Raw genomic sequence first — 25,948 nt, 5'->3', positions numbered from 1 at the left:
AGCTATAAATGCCTGAGTTTGGTATTGGTCTATGTCAAATGTGAGCTTTGTGTAACATAGAGTTTTGTTTCCAGCTTGCTTTCATTTTGAGATGTCCCATTCCAATTCGGATTAGGCTTTTAGTGTTATGAGTTACCAAAGCTTTGGTAATTCTGAGATCTGAGGCTGGAAGCTACTCCTTTGACAGCTGTTATAGTCTTAAACTTAGTTCTTCCAGCTATTTGGCAGAAAGCAAAATTTGTCATTCCTCCATTAGCTAATGAGCAGGTAAGTGCATGAATGAATGCAGTGCTTTATGAAAATTGGGTATTACAGACAGAAAAAAAAATCAGTTGACTTTGAGGTTAATGAGGTGAAATTGGACTTCCGTCAAGCTTGAAGAGATCTCTGTGCTGTACATAAATTAAAGCAGTTTGGCTTGTGCTTACGGACATGCTCCAAAAGTTGATTTTCTAATTTGGCCAAGTTTGCTTTGAAACAACGGATTCGGATGGTACCTCTGAAGGTCATACGGCTGCTTAAAGCAGGAGCAGCTTTAAAGTTAAATCAGTTTAATTCAGCTAAATGCTGAAGTCATCCTTAAGGAGGTAGATGCTCTGTCAGTGGCGTAAGGAGAAGAGAGGCCTAATAAAAGGAGGGGGTCATCGTTCCTCCTTTCCCATGTCTTCCTCCATCTTTTACCCTGGCTGTGTCTGAGCTAGTGGGTGAGCGAGCAATAGCGGGGAAATTCCAGCTCCACTTCCTCTCTCTGAAGTCAAAATAGTCACATAAGACACTGATCCTTCTGCTGTCGGTCTTGTGCTTCACCGGCTTTGAGTGTTCGAGGTTGACTGTCTTCACGTCCTTTCAGGTTACTGAGGGAAGGTGCGTGTCCGGGACAGGTCTCAGTTTGTCGTCGTTTTCTGTCCTCCGAGGCCCTTCTGAGGTTGGGCATAGCTCTGTGATGGAAGATGACTTCTGGTCTTGGTGATAGCTGAAGATGTGAAAGCAATATAAGATGGACTTGTTGAAAATAATGAGGGGATGACAAGATATGAGGTCTAGACAGTGACTTTGTGTCTGCTTCCCTTGAGATTCGGGCTGTTACAGTCTAACCAATAACCTTGCAGTAAGGAATTTTTTGGTACTGATTAGGATTTAGAGGACATATGGACTGCACTGTTATCTGGAAAGGATGATCTAGCGATGAAGCCCGGTATCAAGCCAGATAGTTCAACAGGCAGAATTGTGAAGTTGGAAGTTAACAGGGTTCTGGTGCAGTTAAGTTTTTTTGTAAAATGCTACCTAGAGCATTATGCAGTGCTCTTTAATACCAGCTCTTTTATTTGTCCTTGTCACATAAAAATTCTGGTCTTAACTGAGTCTTTCTGTATTATTTCTTTAATGTTTCAGGGCAGGATTCAGATATCACACTTTGTTGTCTGAATAAAGAATAACTGTTGCAACTTAGAAAGATGATTCCAGTTAGTTATTTACGTTTCTGTTTAGATTTAACAGCTAACGTAAATGAGCCTTCTCTCTGTTGTCCGGATTGATGATGGGAAGACGGGAAGATACGGGCGCCAAGGGGTGCTCTGAGAGCATGCTGCAGACACATGGCATCTGGGAATGGAGCCAGCTTAGGTCCAGCTGGACTCACAAATTCCAGCTCATTGACAACGTGGTTGATGACAGCTGGTGTCGGGAGAGCCTGTGAGCAGTGACCGTGCCGTGCTCCCCTTGGGGAAGGATCCTACTGCGTTATCTAGGATGCTTTTGTATACAGTCAAGTAGTTGCGTTGGGCTGTTAGTGTTCTCGTTTGCATGAAGCTGTTTCTACTACTTTCAAATCTCAGATTTGCCCTGGAAAAAGTGTAGATAGTTTTAAAAGGAACATCTATGTTGATAGGGATAGTCTGTATATTATAGGCCTGCTTATAGCTTGTTAGCTGGCAAGCTTAAAGCTGACTAAAATTTGTATGTATTGTATTTCTATGCATGTTGGAAAGCATCGAATGCATGTGCTTATCAAGAACGAGAGTTTTTTATGAAATTACCGATTTTTCTTATAGGACCAAAGACTACAATGCTTCGTCTAGCAGTAAAGTTTTTCCCTCCAGATCCTGGCCAGTTGCAGGAAGAATATACTAGGTAAGGTATTGCTTCAAGAATTTGGTTTGCATTACCTGCTGCAGTACAAGGAAGGTAAGACTAGGAGGATGTTTTATCTGTTTCCAAATAAGGCTTACGCTGAAGATAAGCATAAGAGTATTTTTGGTTGGTCTCACATTTCTAGTAGACACATGTGGACAGAGGATTGTTACCAGAAGCCGTATTTTTCAAAACAGAAAACAGTACAGGTTACATTAGGGCTTGCTGAACATCACGATATCAGAAGAGATGGAATTTAGAGGGAACAGTCATATTTATTAAACAGTACCTATGTACATTAATCAGTACTTGTTTGAATAAATGATTTATCATTCAAACTGCGGAAGTCCACAGTTGAGTATTCTACAACTAGCAAAGATCCTTCGTTGCTTACATTTCTTACCCATCCTTCTCATGAGTTACTTTTGCTGGGAGCGTACTTATATTTGCCAGAAGCTTTACTGACTCTTTTTTGTAACTTAAGTGGCTCATGAGCACGGGGAATGTCGTTTGAAAGTTGTGCCTGTAACGGGGACATTACTCAGTTTTTTAAATGTTTAAAGTGTTTTCCCCAGTTTTGATTGCTGTTCTCCACAGACGTACATAGAGGTTCTTTATTGCCCTCCTTGAGACCTCTTTTAAAGCAAGTCTGCATCACGTTTCCAAAAATGAGCAAACCAGCGTGATAACTCCTGCAATGGCACTGTCTTTTGTAATGATAAACATTACCCAATTACTGCCTTTGCTCCCAGATTTCCTCTGTTAATTGATGTTTCTTGTAGGAATTAGGTAAGGAATATAACTTTCTGGAGCAGGGGCTGTATTCTTCTCTGTTTTTGTAGTGCTTTGTGGAAATCTGGTCTGTGCTTAGGACCTCTAGGTATTTCATAATGCTGTAAACTATATGTACATTTTATTTTAAGCGTATTGGAAAAATCAAGATAACAGACATGAAGAAAACTGAGCATACTTCATGAAACAGTCTTTATTACACTCTTACAATACTTTATAAAAAATTAACATGCATACATTTTATAAACTTTGTCTCAAGAGTCTAATACACATTATTTTAAAATTATTATTTTTTAAAAAATTTACTGTTTTGTTGCAGGATGTTTCTAAAGCATGTATTTTTAAGCAGTAGAATATTTCAGAAATCTGTAAAGAAAATTGTCCAGTACCTCTTTTCAATAATAAGTACCTCTTTTTAATAATAAGATGTTGCCTGTTTACTGCAGTCTTAGTAGTGCCTTCTTTTCAGTGACAGCAAAAGCACGAAAGAGTTGCCAGTGTTACATTCATAAAAAATACGTTTAAACTGGTTTAGGTTACAAAGTCAGTTCTTGTCAGAGAATATACTGTTGAGACTGGCATGTTCTTCTTTTTTCCTTGTGTATTTTGCAGGCAACTTATTGCTAATATAAAACTGTTAAAAAGAAATCTTTACCTCTTTAACAACAGATATAGAAAACATTTTATTTGTGTTAGTACAGTGATAAAACAGAAGGAAATGTAATTAGTTATTATCTTTTGAGACTGCTAACATTATAGTACTGGAAAATGTAACCGCTCAGTAAATTAACTTGGTGCTAACAGAAATGCTCCTTTTTTTTTCTTAATTAGTAACGTTCTCCCATCTCCATTCTAATAGATTAAATAATTTGAAATATTCCTTAAGTTTCTTTCCAGCTCAAAATTAAATCCGTTTTTATCTGGCAAACTTGTTGGAAAGTGAGTTTTCCTTCTGCTTCTTTATTCCCATGTGTCCATTTACACTGTTAAATTGCACTGTGTAATTGGATTAGTCATGGGTTGTTCAGTTTTATTTGACTATCCTTGATAGTAATATGTCTGTTTTATGCTGTTTTTGGAGAGGGGGAAAATCAGGAGACACTTGCTACATAGAAGAACTATTCAGTTGTTTTAAAATCTTTCACGTGTCAAGGCTGTACTTTTAACTCTCCCTTTTTAGGTATCTGTTTGCGTTGCAAATCAAGAGAGACTTGGCAGAGGAACGACTAACCTGCAGTGATAATACGGCAGCTCTTCTTGTCTCTCATCTTCTGCAATGTTAGTATCTCAGCTGTGGTGACATCAGGCGATGTTGCCATTGCTAAATTGAATTAAACAGCGTATAGAAACATTTTGGTAACTAAAAACATTCTCCATCTTGCAGTGTTCGTTCTATACATGAAGTAATCCTTATTTTGAACACTGGGATTGTAATCAAGGCTAGCTGGTGGTGCGAAGAACAGCTGGTGCTTATGTACAAGATAACTTCAGCTTCTTGGAGGTTGTACAAAATGGAAAAAAAAAACTTGCGTGTGTATTTTCCCTGGCTCTGTAGACTGGGCCACTAGCACTCCTCACCTTTCAGACAGCTGTTCTTATCCACTTCAGTGCTGCTTTATGTTAGTTCTGAATTTTCCTTTGGCTGGAAGGTGATATGCATATAGAAAATGGGCTGAAGTTTAGGAAATAAAGCTAAAATATGAGAGAATGAGTCCAGCGGTAGAGTGTCACTTAGCAGCTGTAATCCCTGTTGGGAATTAAAATGGAAATGGAAAGCAATTGATTTCAGACTTGAGTTCAAGTTCTCAGGGTTTCTGAAGTCATGAAAATCGGGTTTTAAGTCAAACATATTGAAAGACTGGATCGGCTCAGAAGCCAAATAAGTTCAGCTTAGCCTGCCTTCTCAAGCAGGAGCCGAATGACATATCGTCTGCAGATCTGTAAGGTGATCTACAGAAATGGGGTTTTCTGCCTCCTTGCTTGCTTGAAGGAAGAAACTTGACTTGCAAATGATACCTCTTCAAATATGCAAAAGTTATCCCATTTTATTGGAATACCACACTGGTCTTGTGTGTGTGCTGTGTGAGTGAGTTGCACCCTTAGAATTTGCTAGTAGTTTTCCGGTATCAGCTTTTGGGAGAATTTCAGGGCAATGTGGAGGTACTGAGGAAATATCAATGTTTGTGGCTTTGTTTATCTTGTTTCCCCTGTACTAGGAAAGTACAAATGAGAAAAAACGTGATTATTTTTAACATGATTTATTTTACATAAGTGCCTTCCAATTTTGTTCTTGTTTCTTTGTAAGCTGATTTAATTTTAAATATGATATTGCTGTGTGATTCTTTTTAAGCACAGCTGTCTTGGAGGAGATTATTGGTTCATTCGATCCACTCTCCTTTCTCTGACAGTAGTTGATAGCAGATGCTTAGGGGAAGACAGAAGAAACAGAACAGGCATATGGTGATACTTTCTCTGCTTTATCCATTCAGTAATCTTTGCATGTTGGCTTTTTAAGTCAAAGACTGACTCCTCATCTTTTTTGCTTATTTGCCCTTGATGATCTTTGCTTTGATGTATGTCTGACTTGTTTTTTAATTTGCTTATATTTTTGGCATCCTTCCCTGGAAATGAGTGTCAGAGCTTGATTTTTTGGGATGCGTAGGAACATGTACATTCTTTTGTTTTTTTAAAAAACTTTGCCTTTTCATTTTGTTTGATAACTTCGTATTTTACTATTGGAAATAGTGAATAACTATTTCTTTCTTACTTTTCTTCATTCAACTTGTAGTTTTTTATATACCTCTGCAATATACCCTACCTCGTACTTATCTTTTCCAAGCTGAAGGCATCTGGTTTGTCATATATCTCATCAGATGTATGCTGTTTCCATACTTTTGGTTAATACTTTTTGCTTCTGTAAATCTTTTCTCAATTTTACAGCATCATTTCTGAGAGGTGAAAATGGTCAAAATGGTGTGCATTTATTGAGTGACATAACACTGTTTTCACTTTTACTGTGTATTTATTTTTGAACAATACCTAAATTTTGTCTTCTTTGCAGGCAGGTATATACATAATTATTTTACATATATGTAGAAAAAATAAATTGAAATATGCTGATTTTGCATGAGGTGTCTGTAAGCTGAAAATATTTAGACATCCTCAAAGATCTTCTGCAAGCCCCAAATCTTTAGACTTTAAAGAAGTCTAGATTTTTCAAACAGTGTTCAAGTACTGCTGTAACCCACAGGAAGTGTGCTTGGCGTAAATGTTAGTGTTTTTTTAAATTAAACTGGATACAAACCATAACGCGTAAGTTTGAAACACTTAAAGGCAAACACAGTCTTGCTCTTGGGGTTTCTGTAATTCCTGATCTCTCAAGGTGTGTCATTCTTTCCTTTTCATTGTTTCTTTTTATTCTAATGTTGTTTTATTTTCTGTAATAGCTGAAATAGGGGATTTTGATGAATCAGAGGATCGAGAACACCTTAAAACAAATCAGTATTTGCCAAACCAGGAAAGAATTCAAGGAAAAATTCTGGAGTTCCACAGGAAGCATGTGTAAGTGAAGATTAACAGTATACTTCTGAAATTGGTGAAACCAGGGCGTGGAAGTTAAGAAGCAGATAGACTCGCTTGGTGGAGGTCAAGCACAATGGGTGATATTAAGAATGTACATATTAAATGCCATTTACAGCTAACAAGAAAGGTTGGGTGTAGCAATAATAACTAGAGGTACTTTTCTTAAAAAGTTTTAACATGATTTAATCTACTTTTTGTGTGTGAATGGAGGTTATAATGCAGCTATTTAAACCTAGAGAATTAAGTCTGTCTAAGGCAATCTGCAAGTTTGTGTGTATTGACTTTCCACTATACATGGCTTAAATTAAATGCTTGAGGCAAGAGGAAGGAAAGCCACAATGACAGCACTGCTTAAATTTCTCCACTTTTTCAAATAGGGTGGACAATAGTAGTCTTATTCATGGACATTTATGAGAGGCTAGATGACAACAAAAATGAGTGTTTGTTTTTGTTATATGGATTAAATGTGCATTAGTTCTAATACAGATGTCATCTTTGAGAGAGCAGGAGAGATAGGAAAAGAGGACAGAATTGCTGGGCAACAATTTTTCTCAAGTGATTTTACAGTGTATTTCTAATAACGTAACATGTGGCATTGTGCATGCCACAAATTTGTTCTTTTTAATCTTTTAATCATAAAATACTAATATTGAGACATTCCAAACTATCACTCATCATAACTGTCTTGCTGTTATGCAGTTCTCGGAGTTGGCATCTTAAATCATGAAAAGGTTTTTAATAAAATGGTGATAGAAGAAATTAGTTTTACCTGATAGATCTGTCTTTTCTCTTAATTTTTGAGACCTGTTTTTTAGGATTTAGCAGTTTGAAGTGCTTTTATTAATTGCAAATATCCACACACACAGTTCAATGCCCATAGTTACGGATCATAATCTAAATGCAGTATAAAATGTTTTCCCTTTACTCTGCATGGTTAAACTCAGGTATTGCTGCTGACTGACTTCTTTTTAAGACAGAACTAGGAGATTTTTAAGGGCAATATCTGATTTAAAGCTGAGATACATCCTATAATATTAGAAAAGAAATATTAGTTCCTGGCTATTTCAGTAATTAATTGTTTGCTTTTTGTGATTGCTCATTCTCAGTTGTACTGTTGCAGTGTCTGTACTGATGGTATTTCAACTTTGCTGTTGCTCAATGAAACCAGATACTTGTTTCCCTTTTTTTTTTTTTGCTTTTGAAACTTTGATGTGCAGATGGGAATGATGAAGGAACAAACTAAATATTGTTTTGAAGTAATTTACAGTGGAGTATGCTAGTATTCTTTGTCTTAGAAAGATAAATGATGAAGAAAAATGAATTTTTGTAAAAGCACATTATTTCTCATGAGTCAAGAGAAAGTGCAAAAACAATTAGGCAATGCAATGTTGCAAGATGTTGTGGAGTTTAAAGCTACAAGTGGGTTCAAAAAAGGATTCGATAACATCATGGAGTGTAGATCAGTGGCTTTCAAATTTGAGATGAAAAGTAGTGTTTTATGGTTCACCAGAAAACATCACTGGAACAAGCCCTGAACAGTTCTTTATTAAGTGTCTGCATTTGATTGAATTGCTCCTGCTTGCTTTTAATTTTCTTGTTTTACTTCTCTGGACTGAAAAGCAGTATCTGTCTTCTGAGCCAGTTTTATTCAGGGCAATTTTATTAATTAAATCTGAGCTCTTTTCAGACAAACTACTTGTAATCATTCTATATTGTAAGGAAACTTATGTTCCAGCCTGTCGGGAAAAAGACATAGGAAAGTTGCTGGGAAAAGATTCCTTACCTCATGAATGTATTTTTCATTAGTTAAATGACAATTGCAATGTAACATAACCATATTATTAAAATTACTGCAAGCCTTATTCTTAAGAATATGTTATACAAGCATATGTTCAAACCATGTTAAGATTAAAAACCAGAGGTGTTTGGGTTAGCAAACGTTGCAATCAAGCATTAGGGATACCTGAGTGTCTTGGATACGTATTTTAAATCTCCTTGCTTCTTTGGAAAATTTTTTTAAACAGATGTAATTTTGGAAGCATTGCCATTCTAAAAATAGCTGTGACTTCCTTACACGTCTCTGCTCTCTTCTCTTACCCTGTTAGTGTTGGCTACCCTTTTCCATTTTTAGTAAGATTTGTGAAGGTCCCACAGTTTCTCAAGGTTTGCACACATTTTTCCGCGTTTCTGTTACAAGCAGCACATGGGAGCATGGAATTTGGGCTTTTGTCTCCTTCCTGGCAGTGCGGAGTGCTATTAAATGAACAAAATGTTTCTGTTCTCCCTCTTATCATCCTTGCCCTTCACACTGCATGTTTGGTTTTTATTTTCTTCTTTTTTGTTTGCTTCGTTTCACTGCATTATTCCCCCACTCGTCCTTAGCGGACTGATAGGTTTTCCAGCTAACGTTTGCTTTATGAAAGAGACTTGTCATGTAAGCGTTGCCTCCAGAAAAAGAAAATAGGCTGTTTCCGACAGAATGGCTCATCTCCAGATTGCTGCAGCGCTGGCTTCTTTTTGTCTCGCTTTTCCCATCTCCTCAGCCCTAGCTTTGCTTTGAACCTCCTTGCTTATATACCAGCATTGCTCTGCTTTTCTGCACCGCACCGAGCTGGGCACGTGGATTTGGCTTTCTCACGCTGGAGGCACAGCAGCAAATGAGCTGTGGAAGCGAGAGAGTGCGTGTGGCTTCTCCGAGGGCGCTTAGTCACTTTGGATTGATAGTGGGAGCGTCTCTTCACATAAAAACCTGCTTCGATTTTATATAGCCTCACCTTAGCTGTTAGAACTGGCAGAAGAACGTAAAGCTGAATACAGCAGAGACTCTGTGTCTTATCCATTTAATACCAAAACAACCCAGCAAATATACTGAGATGATTGTATAGAGAAAGATGGGATTGTAAACTTATTTTCTCTTGAATATCCTTTTTTTTGCATGAAATCTTTTTTTGCTTTGTTTTGTTTTCACAAGTATAGAAGAACAGCTTTTCATTTACCTTTGCAAATTTATTAACTGCAAATGAGGCAAGTTACATTTTTGGTACGGCGTGTTAGTTATTTGCTTCAGCAGGAATCTGAGTTAACTTTTATTTCGATGGTAAGTTTATTTTTTGAAGATAGTATATTAGCGGTGGTACGGTCAAATCCTGGCATTCCAAATACTCAAAATATAATGCTTACTGCCTTCCTAGAAATGATGAAGTGGAATACTTGCTACAAGGCATTTGCAGTCCAGTGTTAAACATTAGAGAATAGACACATGAAAATAAGCGTTGATTCTGTTTTGCATGATGGACTTTTTTCTTTCCTTTTTTTTTAAAAAAAAACATAATTTGCTTGCACCTGCAGGACCGTGTTGCTTTGTGCATATGTATGTAAGTCAGGAAAGAAAGCGAAGGCTTGTTAGCTTTATGCTTGTGTTTACTGTTATCCCCCATCTTTCACAAACTTAGCCTAGCTGTCATAATTTAAATTCTTTTTGGAAATACGATGTTCATGAATTGTGTGTAAATTTTGCGGGTATCTAAGACTCTATGTTTTCTTGCTCTAAACAGTTTTTAAACATGCCAAGTTTTAAGTACTTCCTCTTTAATATTCTGTATTAATCACTGGTTAACAGGAACCTTTACATTAAAGCCTGTTGCAGTGACAGCAGTTTTTGCTGGAAAACACTTTTAATAGGTAGTCTGCTGTCCATTGACCTGGGGAAGACTAAGCAGATTGATCTGCTTAATGGATGAACAAAATTAGACCAGATTGCTTTGGGGATGGTCTGCGCAGATTAGTCTCCAGCAAACATCTGAGGATAATTACTCGGAAACTGCTTCTCGTTTGCAGACATTTGTTGTGCACCGTGAGCTGCTTGGCATCATTCCTAGCTTTCCCCGTGCCGCACACTTCCTCCTTTGGAAGGTACAGGCAGGTTTTGTACAGGAGAATATTCTTTCTTTCTTTTTTTTTTTAATTGTTTCTGAGCTGCACCACGCTGTTGCTTGTACCTGGGAGATCAGGACATACAATAACTAACAGCCATGCTACATCAGTTGCATACTGCACTGTTTATCCAGAATTTTTATTTGGATATTTTCCAATTTATCCTAATATTTGCTTCCCCCCCCCCCCCGCAAGCTCCTGAAAACCTTAACATCCTCTTGCAAAGACAGAGCTCCATATTCATTCCTCATGTAGCTCGATTCACGGGAATTATACCGGGAATTAAGGAGGGGAGGCAGTTAAGTGGTGTTCTTAGCATGTAACTCGAGAAACTGTGGCCAAAATTAATATTTGTGATCTAACTATTTTGTATGCTTACAACTAATAAACAGACACCACAGAGCAGAAACCGCAGAGGAGACATGAGCGATGCTTAAAGCTAGTCTAGAAGCGCTTTGACCCCAGGGTGCATCGTTTTCAGTAAGGGCAAGAAAAATCTGCTTTACCAGTAGAAGCTCTTAGACAAAACTAGTAGAGGAGGTGGAAGCTTTGCTGCTCAGTGCTGTTTATGTACAGCTGTGCTGCAGTCCAAGGGACGCTTCTTTAAGCAGCAGAGAAGCATTAGTTCTTCTAACAAGTTCCATTTTTTTTACAGACTATCGTAGAAAATAAGTTTTACAGTTGATTGCAGTTGATATATGTAGTCATCTCAGTTTCTGGGAGATTGAAACGCACCAATCACTTTATAGTCAATGTGTATTTTAAAAAGTCTATATAGAACAACACAAAAAAAGTTGTTTGATCTAAAACATGACTACAGATAGGTGGAAGGAGATATTTTTATGACGAATGCCTGGAAAGGGAAGATGGGGTAGCACAAAGATTTATTTAGTGCTGGTGTTGTGATTGGCTCTACTTTGTACACAAAAATAGATCGTGCTGCAAATGGTTTATGGTCTGTTTTAATGGAGTGGAATATGTATTTATGGAAGGAAGGCAATTTCTTGGAAAACAGGATTTTTAAATGTTATACTCGACTATATGTGCAGAAAATTGTTATTTGCAGGCTTCTCCAGCGGGGAGGCACAGGGGTGGCTGCATCCAGCTGTGCCTGGGCGAAGCTCCCATTACGATGCCCAGGCAGGCCCTGTGCTGCTTGTATTTCCAGGTCGTCAGCTCGCTAGAAGGGGCTCCTGCAGCTCTCCGTAGCTAGTTCTAGTCCACATTTATGCCTAAAAATGGCTGCAGTATTATCTTGCAGTATGTTTTAAATTTAGAGACTGCCTTAGCCAGTCAACAAGGCCACCAGGCTTGTGTTTTTAATCAGAGCGGGCTTTTTTTCCCCTCTTAGTTTTGCAGGGCAGTTGAAGTTCTCCTTAATTTCTGCAGCAATTTTTGTATGTTCTTTGAATGTCTCAAAACTCCTGCGTGGACCCACCCAAGGTGCTGCTTTAAAGCTTGTAAATTGTGTTTATTTGGGGGCAGTCGACATTTTTGGCTCACGGCCGTCAGCGACAGTTTCTTGGCGGCGTGAGAGCTCGGCGTTATTTTCGTTTATATAAAAGACGCTTTAGCCACTTACTTATTTTGAGCCACGATCTTTATCAGTTTTGTGTGTTTGGTGCCCTGACAAGCCCAGCTGGCTTCTCCGCAAGTTCCTTCCCCTCCCTGGATGCCAGTTTTCTGTTCCCTCAGCCCCTTCATGAAACACAAGCAGGGAAAAAATAAATGCATTAGAGCCGGTAAACTCCCCCTCCTGGAGAAAGATGGAAAAAGTGATTCAGGAGGCCTGGTGGTGATAAAGCAGGAGGACAAGACGCTGGTCGTTGCGCTTCGGCAAACTGGCGGAGAAATAAATGAACGCTGAATTTGGCGGCCGCTGCAGGACAGGACCTACAAGGTTCTCTGTTTCACTGGTTTGGACTTCGCTGCACACTCAGAAGCTGCTGCTGCTTTTGAACTTGCTCATGTTTTCCACGTTATTTCCACACCAGTCGTTACTTTAAAAACAATTTTAAAAATCGTTTTCTGGCTTCTTTGGCAAGGAGGAAATTAATAATTCTCCCATAAGCCTGTAATCGTGTTCAGATTTGTTATTCTGTTGCCATATATCTGCTTTGTTTCTGTCATACCGACATGTAACATTTTCATCTGACTCTGCTCTGGTTCTGTTACTGTAACTACATATTCAAGCAAGCAAAATGAAGAGCCTTGTGGATTGAATTATGATTTAACAAACTTTATTTCTCCTAAGCTACAAACGTTCCTAACTAGTTAGCATTTGTTTCAATGTGTCTGTGTGTGGGATGTGTTTTAATTTGGCTGTTTGGTATTGCATATTGCTCCTATCACAAAGGTATCCAATACTTAACTTGGAGTCAAACTGTCAGACGAGATTAGATAGATGGAGTGGCAGTTACGACTTAAGGACTTCAGCCATGTTGGCAATATTGTGCTATCGAATTGCTCTTAAAATTTTATATTTTTTTATTCCTCGTTACAGGGGTCAAACTCCTGCTGAATCAGACTTTCAAGTGCTTGAAATTGCCCGGAAACTGGAGATGTATGGTATTAGATTTCACCTTGCATCAGATCGTGAGGGCACAAAAATAAATCTAGCTGTTTCACACATGGGTGTACTAGTATTCCAGGTAATGTGGGGAGAGCATACTGTTTACACGTGTCTGTCTCTGGATGAGAGTATCTTGGGAGTTGGTCTCATTTTAATTTCATCTCTTGCCTTGAAAAGGCAGAATATTTTAACAAGCATCTGAATGTCATTTAGGCCCCCAGATTATTGTTTTAATAATGTTTAGTGTTGTTTAGCGTTGCTTTAATGTTACAACGTGTTACTGTTGGAGCAACGTCCCTGTTAGAAGTTTCATTGAAGTGACTGGAAATCAATTGAAGTTACTGCCGTCTTGGTGTTAAATAAGTGGCTAGATGGTTAGAGTTGTGTTTATGGATGCTATCATATCCTATCATATTCTATTTGTTATCATATTCTTTCCCTGGCAAGGCAGCAGATCTGCTAGAACATCTTCATTTGCACGCTCTTATTTTCTGTTCATTTTGCATCTTACCTGTTACCTTGTAGCTGCGTGTCTTCAGAGCTGCATCAGCCACTGTAGTCTTTAAATTCCTTTCAGTCTTCCTCGTAGCCTCTCAGCCACTGAGGTTTCCATCTTGCCTGGAATCTGGTATTTCACCTCATCTGGGTCATTCTCTCAAAGTACCTTTTTGCTTCTAGAGGGCAACACTGGAATTGCTGCTGCCCCTTAGGCTTTGGGACTGAGGAAGGACTGATGTTGGGCAGCAGGCTTCATTTTGTCAGAGTGAAGTTAGAGCCATTTTTTTTGCCCCTGATGATTAAGAAGACAACTTGTGAGCAAGAAAACTTGGAAGGTCTCCTTATATGCGTGGCAACTGCTCCTCAGTATGTTGTGCTGCTGAATTAGAAATGGGGGCAGTATCCTTTGGGCTTGCTACTCTAGTATCAACTTCAAAAGCTAGTATCACACAGTGATACCACTTGTATTCCAGTCATGTTTTAAGCTTTCTGTCACAAATGCAAGTCTCAAAACCTGAGATTTTGCAGATACTGAGTGGTGTAAGGAAAAATCAGCTTGGATGAGTATGTAGAATTCTGTAAGCAGGCAAGGGAAAACATTTTAAATAAAGTGCAGCTCTAGTCTTGCTTTTACCATATGGTATTCTGAGTATTGATGAGGTTAAATTTTTTGTTTCCTTTCCTCTTAGATTTTCAAGGTTTTAAAAATTCTATTCTGGTGTCAGCTCAGAGACGTCATACCGCTTGTAGTTATATTGAAATGTAAAGCTGCTGAAAGGAATGTTGTTAGCAGAAATAAGGATTGAGCAGAATGGGTCGGCATAGGGTGGGGGCGTGCACCTATATGCGTGTGTATGCACACAACAGAATGCTGTTGCTTCTGAAACTTTTGCTTTAACGTTTACTGTTTTAATTCAGGGTAATACGAAAATCAACACCTTCAACTGGTCTAAGGTCCGTAAACTAAGCTTCAAGAGGAAAAGATTCCTTATTAAACTCCACCCAGAGGTCCGTGTAAGTTTTACTATCGTAGTAGGCTTGACAACATATAAAATATATATGTCGACTCGTATGAGCTCTCTGAACCATTATAATCAAAATGAGCTAAGATAACTTAAGCAGTTGAAGTGGGAACGTGGTAGATATGTTGTACTTTCTTGAAAAGATGGTTACTGGGTTTGTTGATTTAAATGCAAAGAAAGTAACCTGATACACCTCAGCAAACAATAGATGGCTGAGATTGTATTATTGGAATTTAAAATTAAGACTACTTTTACTACAGCTTTATCTTTTTCATGTGTCTGAATAGCAGAAGTTTTTTAGTTTTATTTTCCATGCTTGGCTATAGTAGTACGACAGGTTTTCGTGTCACTGATGTCATCATTGTTATCATTGCTTCTCTTGTTGCTTCCACACTGGATGACTAGGTTATACAACATCGTGTATCTAGTAATCAGTTTGTATCTAATACAACATAGGGTTGTATTAGAGTGAAGAAAATTATGTACATAACACGCATATATACATCTCAGAAACTTGAATCAACACATACAGGTACAGTAGAATATCTCCCAAAGAGACCCTTAGAAAGTTCATAGCTGTGTTCTGAAATACGCAATATCTTTCAGTCTCTCCTAAATCTCAGGAAGTGAGACAAGCATCAGAATACTTTTCTTATAAGAAGTATTTTAAAATAACTACTGCTGCACTTAAAAGTTTTACTTCCTTTCAAATTATTAACTCTATGATCCGTATTTCTTAATGTGAATTGTATCCAGCACGTTTCTGAACTCTTTAGTAACTGTATTTTAAGCCTTTTTACATTTTCAAAGTAAATGAATATTTTTGAAAACTGTTAAATGATTTTAAACTACATTCAAAATTATAACCACTACCTTAGCGAGTATGAGGTGTGACTTAGGAACACACTGTATCTCATTGCAGTGATATTTTTTGTTGCATATATTTACTTTTTCCTATTCACCTCCACTGCCATTTGATCTGCTACTTGAGCTTTTGTACTTTGTTCTCAGGGCCCATATCAGGATACACTGGAGTTTCTTTTGGGAAGTAGGGATGAGTGTAAAAACTTCTGGAAAATCTGTGTTGAATATCATACGTTCTTTAGGCTGTTTGATCAGCCAAAGCCGAAGGCTAAAGCAGTGTTCTTCACCAGAGGGTCTTCATTCAGATACAGGTAGGGAGAAACATAGCAAATTTATTAAAATTGAACATTTTATAACTTAGAAAATGAGAATAAGAGGAAAAAGTATTCTAAAGTAATTCCATTTAAATTAAAGATTTCAGAATCTGTTATGGATTTATAAAAACTCTTTGCTCCAAACCTGACCATAGTTTTTGTCTACTGCATTTCATAACATTTGTACTTCTTTGAATTCACAGTGGACGAACACAAAAGCAGCTAGTGGATTATATTAAGGACAGCGGGATGAAGAAAACTCCATATGAAAGGTAAATACAAATGTGTTTGCAAAGTAAAATGTTAGTTGAAACTTTCAGAGTGCCCTTATAATTTCTGGAATTTCAGCGTTTTTAGTTGATGCATAGTGGCGTTGTCTTTTGCTGGTTACTAAGGTCTACCTCAAATTTAAGGTAGCTGAACTAAATTTCTTTGCCAATTTATAGTTTTGTGATGATGCAAAGCAGCTTGTGGATATTGCAGTATTGCGTTTTTATATTTTTGGACAATGTGTGAGTTAGCCATCTAGAAGCTTTGGGGAGATGCAATGAACTTAGTGGGGATGTGTATGTACGTCTCTGTATTCACATGGTTTGACTAAAAGGTAATGGTATTAGAGACTTCATCTTCTTCCACTCTTTCTGAAGCTGATTAAACCTAATGTCTTTCAAGAATACACTTTCACAAATTAACAGCTTGCACCTTAACGTTGACAGCATGTTGCATACATGTCTTCCTTGTCCTAGTATTTTTGTAATCACAAGCTTCTACTCACAAACAGGGCAGTGAAGCCCTGTTACAGGTTACAGTGTTTTCGCAAAAGCATGTGAGTGAACAGTTGAAGCAGTGACGTCAAATTCCAGCTTAAATCCAAATGGATGGTGGTCAGTTTTCTGTTCTTGAACATCATTTCTTATTGTTATGTGCGTGACATTATGCCATTTGCATCCATTGGCAGTACTGGGTCATTTCTCTTGTGTAGAGATAATGTCTTGAGAACAAACTGAATACTTTTGTTGAAGACCACAGACATTTATAGATACAATCTGATACAGGATATGATGCAAGGCAAAGTAATTCTAAATGACACACATTAGTGATATACTTTTTTGACCTTGAGTGTTGTAATATACAGATTGAAAATATGGAAGCATGGAGACTGTTAGGTCTAAAATTACACTAATAACCAGGGTAGAGCATATAATTGAACCTGAGTTCTGGAATTCTGGAAGGGCAGCCTTAAACTTCCCATCTCTTCTAAAAATAAAAAGTTTTGAAAATGAAAAAAGCTTTGAAATGAAATAATTTTACAGTGAAAATGCATTTAATTAATTGGCTGTAAAACCACTCTAGCTACACGTAGGAAGCTCTTCATAGTCTGTTAAGTGAAAGATTATGTGAATTTAAATAGAGTTTTCAAAAATTTTGCATTTATCTTTGCTATTAATGAATATTTTTAATGTCTTGGACTCCGACTGAGCTCCTTTTCTGTAGGAAAGATTTTTTTCTAGTAAATAATTGCCGTAGAATGGATCTAACCATCAGTGTTATGTAAGATAGCACTTTTTTGAGATGTAATGTTATAGGCTGTTATGTGCTATAAATTACATGGTTGGTTGAAAGATAAATTATTTGTATAATGGTTATAGGTGAACTTCTTCTATTTTGAAGCTATTTATTTGTGGACATTTATACAGATTGCAAAGGAATAAACTGAACTAAATACTGTTTAGTCTGTTCTTTTGGCTCATTTTGATCTTGTTTTCTTCAGCATTAGGAAAGATCTGATTCTTATTTCATTCTATTTTCTGTACATTTCTTGCTCCTGTGTTGTTTAATTTAGAGCTGTTGCAACTCCTTGAAATCTTGGCGTAGTCAAGACACTAAACAAAACATGAGAAAATACATCTTGGAACTTTTTTATGGGCTGTTAGAACGGAAATAGCTGAATAGGGAAGGGAGAAGGCTGACTGATATCTTAGATACTCTCTTTTCTGCAGGCGGCACAGCAAAGCTAGAGTGTCTGCTCACACGTCAAATACAGATGTGCCAAAACAGGTTAGTCCTGCAGCACTCTAGATATTTCAGTCAATGAAGCGGATAGCCAGCTTTCCAAGATGACTGCAAAGGAAAGTTGTTCTGATTGAATTTTGTCTAGAATTGCATTCACTGTTTAATCTTTGTGCCTGGCACCCTCCCCCTCCCAAGTGATACCAATTTTAATAGTTGTAGCTAATGGAGCCTACACTGAACAGTATTTTCCTTCATCATGTGGATGCCTTCTGCAGTTCAACAAGAAATGAGCATAAATGCAGCAGTTCACTGTTTTGCTGAAATGTGCTTGCACAGATGCAAGAGGTTAATAAAGCATTGCAGGATTTAACTCTCCTTGTAATGTGTTTTCCTTTCCCTTGTGGATCTTTTCTGAGCAGAGGGTAAAAAATACATAGATTTAGTTTGCCATCCAATTATGAAAATTCATGAAAAAAGACTTTTCATTTTTGGGGGGATGCTGGGTCTATTTCTGTATACAATGTTTTGTTTGCTAAAAAGGGAGCTCTTTTGAAGCGTACATTTCTTCTGTATCAGGAACCAGATGCTGCATTTGTGTTTATGTATTTAAAAAAATAATCTTTTAACCTGTTCTGTTTTTATTTCCCCTCAGAGTGTCCCATTCACTGAGGGCTTGAGAACCCCAGGGTCTCCTGCCTCAGCAACAGCTCCCTTCCATTCAGTTCATTCATCGACCGCTCCTACTACTGTCCTACCCATCTTTGCAGAAACCAGCCTGTCTTCTGTGGACCCCAGAGCATCATACACAAGGATTTCAGAAAAAAATACTACAATGCCAGCAGAAGAAACCGGGAGGAAGCTGGTGCAGCAACCTGGATCTTCCATGCTCCAGTCATTCCAAGGTGTTGGGTTTGGTAGTGTTGCAGGAAACTGTAACTCTGCTTGTCCTGTTGTTGAGAGTGGTTGTGGTTTAGATCTAGACATAGAGAAGAGTAGAAGAGAGAGTAGGGTTGCTGTTTGTAAAAATGACAATGATGAGGATGACTTTACCACGGGTGTTTTTGTTGCTGAAAAAGAGCATCAGCATTGTGGTAGGGGTGCCCCACTTTTCACGTTGACAAATTCACCATTACAGGTTTCAGAGGAATTTATTGATGATGACCCAGCAGAAATTTCCTTTTTTGCTGGGGGATCTGAGGCATTTTCATATGTGTACAGTGGTTTAGAGTTAAAGGGCTCCGATTTTTCTAAGCATTCATCAGAGTCACCTGGCTTAACTAAAGATGTCCTTCAACAAAATACGGTCTCTTCTCAGTCAAGCCCTGACAGGTACTCAACAGAAGCAGTTGATATGAATGTGGAAGATGAGTTTGAATTTGAAGAAGGGAGTGATTTCAATGGTAACGACAGACCATCAGATACCTCAGAATTGTTTGAGGTTAAGGCACAAGCGAGCAGAATGCAAAGCCTTCTGAGCCCTTCTGAAACAAGTTCTCTCATAAACAACCGTTCTGAAAGCAGTTCCCTCAATAATTTGCCACTGAATGGTACCTCCTCCCTGCACACGTTTAGTTCTGCTAATCATTCAGAGGCTAGCTCTATGGTGAATTTTCCAGCCTATTCAGTTCGCTCTGAGTCCAGTTCAGCCTTTCAGTTCACTGACATTATTGATCAGCTGGAACAGCTGAGCTATCCACCTACCACTACAGAAGACTCTAGCAGTACTGATACGGACTCCTGGGACTCTGAAACTGCTGCTCCATTGGATGTAAATCTTTTCTTTAGTAATCCTTTTGCTCAAGCAACTGGTGAGAACTTTACTTTCGACTTTCAGAATAATCTAAAAAATCTCACTCAAGAAGACTGGACAGAAAAAGCACATGTCAATCACTGATTGGTACGTTGATTTTTGCGATGGATTCCTCTATGCTGTTCAGAATTAGAAGTCAAAAGAAGGGTACAGTGTCAGTCACTTTGAGCTGGAAAATTCTAATCTGGTGACTGGATTTTAACTCGTATCATACAGTTGATTTTTCTGTTGTCTTCAGTTTCCCTGAAAGCATCCTAGCTTTGGTACTGCATTATATGTGTGACACTGCATCCAGAATGTGTTATAACAGGCTGTGATTTTCCAAAATACTAAGTTTAAGAAAACCCAGTAATTTTGGTGAGCATCAGCTGGCTCATGCAGACTTATCGGAAAGTACAGTATATCAAATAGGTCTTTTGGCCATAAATAGGTGTCTAAGTGTCTGCTATAATATGCTATTCCTCCAGCACCTGAATGCAACAGTCTTTTTTTGCAGATGCTTGTTAACAAGCTGCCACATCCAGTAAATGGGCTGTTTTCCTGCACTGTGATGGGAATCCTCTTTATTTTTTTTGACAATCAAAAAAAAAGAAAGAAAAGGCAGTCTTTGAATCACCTATGAAGGACAGTTTTAAAATATAAAAACTATGCAACATATCTGCTGTATACCTCAAAGAATAAGTATCATATGTAGTAGGTTAGAGGAGGTGAATGTATGCAAGTTCAACTGAAAATAGAAGTCATCAAAACATCTTGTGAAGACAATCATTATATTTTCAGATTACAAAGTGCCTTCAAGAGTCCAGCAACAAGCAAGTTTGCAGCTGTTTTACAGTAGTTTGGAGAGATATGCACAAAGTATAAAAGCACTTAATCCCCGTTGCGTTGTGTCTAATCTTATTTTTCTTTATTTGATCACGCTACATAAAAATGCTTACGAATTAATTCAACGTGCAAGTCTACTTTGTCTGGGAAAGACAGAGGGCAGTAAATCTGGTAACAACTTTAAATTTTTCTTTCAATTATGCAGTGTATTCAGCAAAATAATACAGGTAAAATCGCTCCTTCCTGAGAAATTATTTGAGATGTTAGAAAAGAGTGAGTGCTGTAGGCAACAGTTACAGCTTCACTGCTCATATGTGTGTCTTTAGTCGACTGACCTTGAAAGAAGATGATATATAATTTTGGAAACAAAATTGAGAAGACAGTTGTTTAATTGATCATGTCTAATTTAGCAACATTTATTCAAGTGAGAGAGTAAAAGTTACAAAGCATGCGTCTCTGCCTACCTGATGGATGTTCTTGTCTGGGATGACATTTGGAGGTTCGTCTTTGAACAATGTTTTTAGAGTACTTAGGTTTTGTACAAGGAAGAATGTGAAATACGTAATACCTTACAGAAATCTGGGGATGGAAAGCCTCATCTCCTGCAATCATTTGATTTGGTTTGCCTGTTATCTGGTTCTTAATCCTTTGCAGATTCCAGAAGGGGATCGTACAGTGCTAGTATAATCAACTCCTTCGAAACAAGCAGGTTATAATGACGAGCAGCTCGTAGATGTGTTATTCATATCAATTTTATTATACGTGGACTTGTTAAAACACTTTCATTCTTTCATCAAACATTTTAAAAAATACTGCTGTTTGACAGAATTCTTGTAACTGAAAATTCAAAGGAGTCTCTCACAATGTATGGTAGAGCATAATGAAGCAAATTGTCCTTCAGCCACCTGTGTCTTTAGTTTAGTATTTCTGAAGGCATGATTATTCCTTACAGCACTTACAGTAATGATGTGGTTATTGTGTACTCATTGGCTTGAATGGAATCACTATTATTCCTTTAGAAACTTGTCTTTGGCAGTGGCACAGAAAATCAAATCTATATAGAACAAAAAATTAGTTTGAACTGTCGGTCATGTTTAATCAGTTGGGTTTTTTTTTTCTCATTTTAATGCTATACGTGAACTGTTTTTATTTTTTGTTCTGTTGAATGTATATTCTAACATTTTGTCTTTATTCATACCTGTGGATACAATGTCATGGAAGTTTAATGTGACATTGGTAAATAGGCACTTGGAGGAGGTCTTCAGTTGTATCAAAAGCTGGTATCTATGTTTTTAGGCTTGAATATCTTTTTTCCTTCCCTTAACTATATTATGTAACTTAAGAAAGAAGGAAAAAAACCTTCTGTCTGAGAATTTTCTTTTCTTTTTCTTTTAACAGGTTGTGGAGGCAGGGACAGACCTATAGCTAAAGATACAGAGGAAAGCTCATAATTTTGTCTAATGTCTTTAAAAAAGAATCAAGTTTCTGCTATTTAAAAATAACCTTGTCTGCCTATGTTCTATGTTTTGTGCCTCAGTCACAAGCATTCTCTCTTAATCTACTTGCTTAACGTGGAAAAAAATCCAACTATATTTTTTAGATTTTCAAAAGATTTAAGAAACATGCTGTTTATGTCTTTTCAATAAATATGCTTGGCAATCCTGAGAGAAAGCTTGCTAATACATTTTCCTGCAAAGCAATTAATCCAGAACGTATCTGCTAATACGTTTTCCTGCAAAGCAGTTAATCCAAAACATATCCTAACATTTTTCTCCTTGTATTTTGCAGCTACACCAATCTTTTATTGGCAGTTTTAAATCTCAGGGATATTTCAAAAAAAATAGTATTTGAGAGTCTTAAAGCAATGCCCCTTTTATTTTCTAAAGGAACCACGGTGACTAGAATCTTGCCCTCAGATCTTTAGCTTTGAGCAAGATGCAGGGTACCACAGGTCTTGGGCTGGTCTGTGGAGGTGTTGGGTGAAGGGGTTAGAAAGAGAAAGCCTTGGCTCAGATGTGAAGCTGTTCAGATTAAGATTTTAGGGGTACATGTCCATCAGAAACACTGATCTTTCACATCTTCTGACTCTATTTTGTATCTGAAGTCAGGATGCTGAGATAAGGGCAGTGCTGGTCTCCACCCAGAAGACAGTGTCTTCTGCCAGGACTTCACACTGAGGTGTACTGCAAGCGCTGCTGTTTTCTCCTCGAGTTGTGGTTTGCTGAAAAACAGCAGTGCCATGTGCTTCTCTAACTCTCCCGAATCCTATAAAGAAACTCGAAAGATAAATACTAGCTGAAAGACAGCTGGAAATGCTGTTTCTCTAGGAGTTCACTAGTGCTGTCCCTGGCACCTGCTAGTTACATCTTTGCTATTGGTCAACATATAGCTGTCATGGTTGTCTGGATTTTTCTGGTTTTTAAAGCTATGTGGCTTCTGAGGATATAGCTGGATGTTTGGCTGTTTTGTTTTACTCTCGTTTTTACAGATAGGCACAAAAACAGAGGAGAGAATTTTGTTTGTTAGTAGTATTTTTATTGCATCAGGGAAGCTATGAGAAAAAGTTCTTCAAGCTTCCTCCAGAGGGGTAAATTGAGCTTCATTTTCCTTTCATGGGAGACGTAGAGAAAACCAGCCTGCCTTCAGGGGAGTGAGACAGTTTGGTGCTTCTCAGTGAACTTCAGCACCAACTGTAGCACTAGAGTCACACCAGGCATCCTCTTCTCCCTCTGGCTGGAGAAGGTGAGAGGAGGAGGAAGGGCTTTCTGGTCTCCCTCTCTGTTACTTTTCTTTGCGTAGCCTAAGGGAATTGGTGAACTTCAGTGCAGTGTGTGCTTACATCCTGAATTCAGGCTATGCTGATAGGCTTTCAGTGTTACTCCTTTCAGTTTGTTTTGTTTCATTTATACAATGTTGCTACTACTAAAACTTAGTTCCTGGTACTGATTTAATTTTTTTCTTGAGCACAAAAGCTTTCTTTTCAAGATGAAGGATAGTATGCTACCAGGTGTTGAGAAGGTGCTGGCCACCTGAACTTGAGAACTGGGATGCTTGCAGAACCTGAGCAGTGAAAGCTGCCATGGGAATCATGTGACATACAAAAGGGGGGAGATGATATAGGAAAAATCAGAAGATCTTTATGGAGTGTCCTCTGCATGCTCAGCTTGAGAAGGAGGAATTTGAGGAACTGTGCTAGGAGCAGATAAGAGCCTGAGCGCAAAACCTCACTTGTCAGTGAGAGGTTGTCTTCTCCTTCCCCCCCGACTTTCCCGTTGCTGAGGTGTGTTGTTTCATGTTTACTTCTCCGCCCCATCTGTGGAGGTTGGGAGGGGCGCAGATACTTGAGGTACTAACACGTTTCATCAACGTACAGGTTGATGTAAGAAGGACCACCATGGTGTGGAAAGTACGTTTTCATGCTTGGTGTTCTTCTGCGCGTGGCCGTTTATCCACTAACGGTGCAGGTTTATGTAAGTGAAGGGAAGCATTGCTCTTGTTCCTCAACAAGATAGCAGTATTTTCCGTCCTTTTGCGTCTGTTCTTCTCTGTCGTGTGGATCCTAATTTGGCAAATACGTGCAGTCATGGGAAGTACATCAATATTAGTGGCTTTCTTACCTTAGTTGTGCTGATAGATCTAGCTCTTCTGCGAGGTACTTGACACCGCATCTCAGTGCGCCTAAAGGACGTTAAGAAATGTTCATCTTAAAAACATAATTTGTTCGCACCCTGTACTCCTGTATGCGTGTATTTACAATCATACTACACTTATACACTTCTATTAAATGTAAAGCACTACATGAGAACATCTTGATCTTTGTCTATGTAGTTAGTAGAGCTCTTTTAATTTGCACAATAGCAGTCGGAGACTATTCTCTGACCTATCAGGCATCCAGTTAAACATTGATAAAGTTTACTAGCCTTATATTATCTGTGTGTGTATACTTTGCAATTTTAAAATATTCATTATTGAAATAATACATGCTGTATATTTCCCAGGAATTGCCATATTTTACCTTAGGAATGGAATCAGGCAATACATTGATCTTTCAGCTTTCACTTTGAATTCCAGTGAATTTCAAAGTTACTGGATAAAAAGAAGTACTGACCTCCTTTATCCTGTGTACTTTCGTATTGTGGTCATAGGTGATTTTGTTTAAGGGTTTGTTTGCTTTGCTTTGGGGTGGTGGTAGTTTTTGTTTGGTTGCCAATCCTGATAAGATTGCGTGGAGACGCTAATAAAAGTCATACTATTTTATGCTTTTTGGTGCAAACCTGTCGGTAAGTCATTCCCATTATTGTCATTTTGCAAAAAATTGAAGCCAAACTTACTCATGCATTCAACGAATACCTGGTATACGGTACAATATTCATTGCAGCCTTTTAGCTGTTATTACCTGTTGTTTTTAGCAGATCTTACATTGAAATTGTCACAAATGCTATATGTATATGTATGGACATACATATACGCTATATGCACGAATATTGTGAGACTTCACAGTTCCAAATTTGGGTCATAAAATCCACTTAATTTATTATCTGCTTGTGGGCTATTAGACCAGCCCACTGAATGAGCTGTAACTTTGCAGGTTTTAAATTCGGAGTACGGCTGATTAAACCCGCTTGGCAAGCAGACGTTGTAAATTCTGTAAACTCACAATATTCTGCTGTCGCTTCCGTGTGCGAGGCTCACGTGACGGCCAATAATACGGTTTGTGGCGGCGTTCTGAAATTGGTAAAAAAAAAATGCCTGATGATCGATATGTACAGGGGTACGCATGCCTTGGTTAGAGGGAATCCCCAGTTAAATAGGTGCTGCTGTTTTCAGGAAAGGATTACATTAAGAACCCAAAGGGGGCTGGAATTTCTTAATTGATCTCTTGACCTTTTATCTTTTTATACAGTAAATGTTTTATTGAATTACATGTTGGGATTTTTAATATCTTTGTTTCTGTTCAGATTGCCAATTATGAACCTACAGATTTGTACTAATTCATAATTTTAATTGTTTATGCAATAAAATAAGGAAAACTTTGATATAAATGACAACATGGGCTTTTTAGCTTTATTTTTCTTTACCCTTGTATTGGAAATAGAATAAATATTTGTTCTCCTAGCCAAGGCATCTCAGGGTTTTATTACCAGATTTCTCAAGGCAATTTTTCTCATATATACCTTTGAAAGTAGAGCATAGCTAGGGCAAATACTGATGAGTGTTTCCCAAATTACTGTTTTGTGCAAACCTTCTACTTGGGATACAAGCAGGGCTAAAAGTTAAGATTTCTGTAGGGGTATTATTGTGGAGACATTTTCTTTCAAATTGAGTACGTCCCTTGGACTATTTATTGCATAATTTCTTTTTATAGGTAACTTATCCTTTATGTTAAGCATAGAGTATGTAGGCAAACAAGCAGCTTCATATTTTCTAGGTTCAAAGTCCTTTGGGAATCTGTGCCCAGTATCTGGGCAAATCTCCTTTTCCATAATAATGTAAATATTTGCTTAAAAAGAAAAAGTCAGTAATATTTGCGTAAGTAAACTGAGCAGATTTGTGGACTAATTTGAATTTACAAATTTTGGGGAGCTATTTTCTA

General features: G+C 37.9%; 1 protein-coding gene across 4 annotated transcripts in view; it reads left to right on the top strand.

The window, feature by feature from the left end:
* FARP2 (FERM, ARH/RhoGEF and pleckstrin domain protein 2) overlaps positions 1–25,948 on the top strand; it is an 89,399-nt gene that overhangs the window by 32,114 nt on the left and 31,337 nt on the right. For all 4 annotated transcript variants that reach the window (XM_085311158.1, XM_085311157.1, XM_085311160.1 and 1 more), the window contains exons 5-13: positions 2,052–2,130; positions 4,103–4,200; positions 6,369–6,483; positions 12,941–13,088; positions 14,426–14,515; positions 15,541–15,704; positions 15,911–15,979; positions 17,708–17,765; positions 18,373–18,622. In XM_085311158.1, the coding sequence (XP_085167284.1) occupies positions 2,052–2,130; positions 4,103–4,200; positions 6,369–6,483; positions 12,941–13,088; positions 14,426–14,515; positions 15,541–15,704; positions 15,911–15,979; positions 17,708–17,765; positions 18,373–18,622 (1,071 nt within the window). The remainder of the gene's footprint in view (positions 1–2,051; positions 2,131–4,102; positions 4,201–6,368; positions 6,484–12,940; positions 13,089–14,425; positions 14,516–15,540; positions 15,705–15,910; positions 15,980–17,707; positions 17,766–18,372; positions 18,623–25,948) is intronic.

This window comes from Rhea americana, unplaced genomic scaffold, assembly GCF_003343005.1.
Source record: "Rhea americana isolate MKP2758 unplaced genomic scaffold, rheAme1 scaffold_334, whole genome shotgun sequence".
In the NCBI taxonomy this organism is placed as follows: Eukaryota; Metazoa; Chordata; class Aves; order Rheiformes; family Rheidae; genus Rhea; species Rhea americana.
This window is presented reverse-complemented; position numbering and strand designations above follow the sequence as displayed.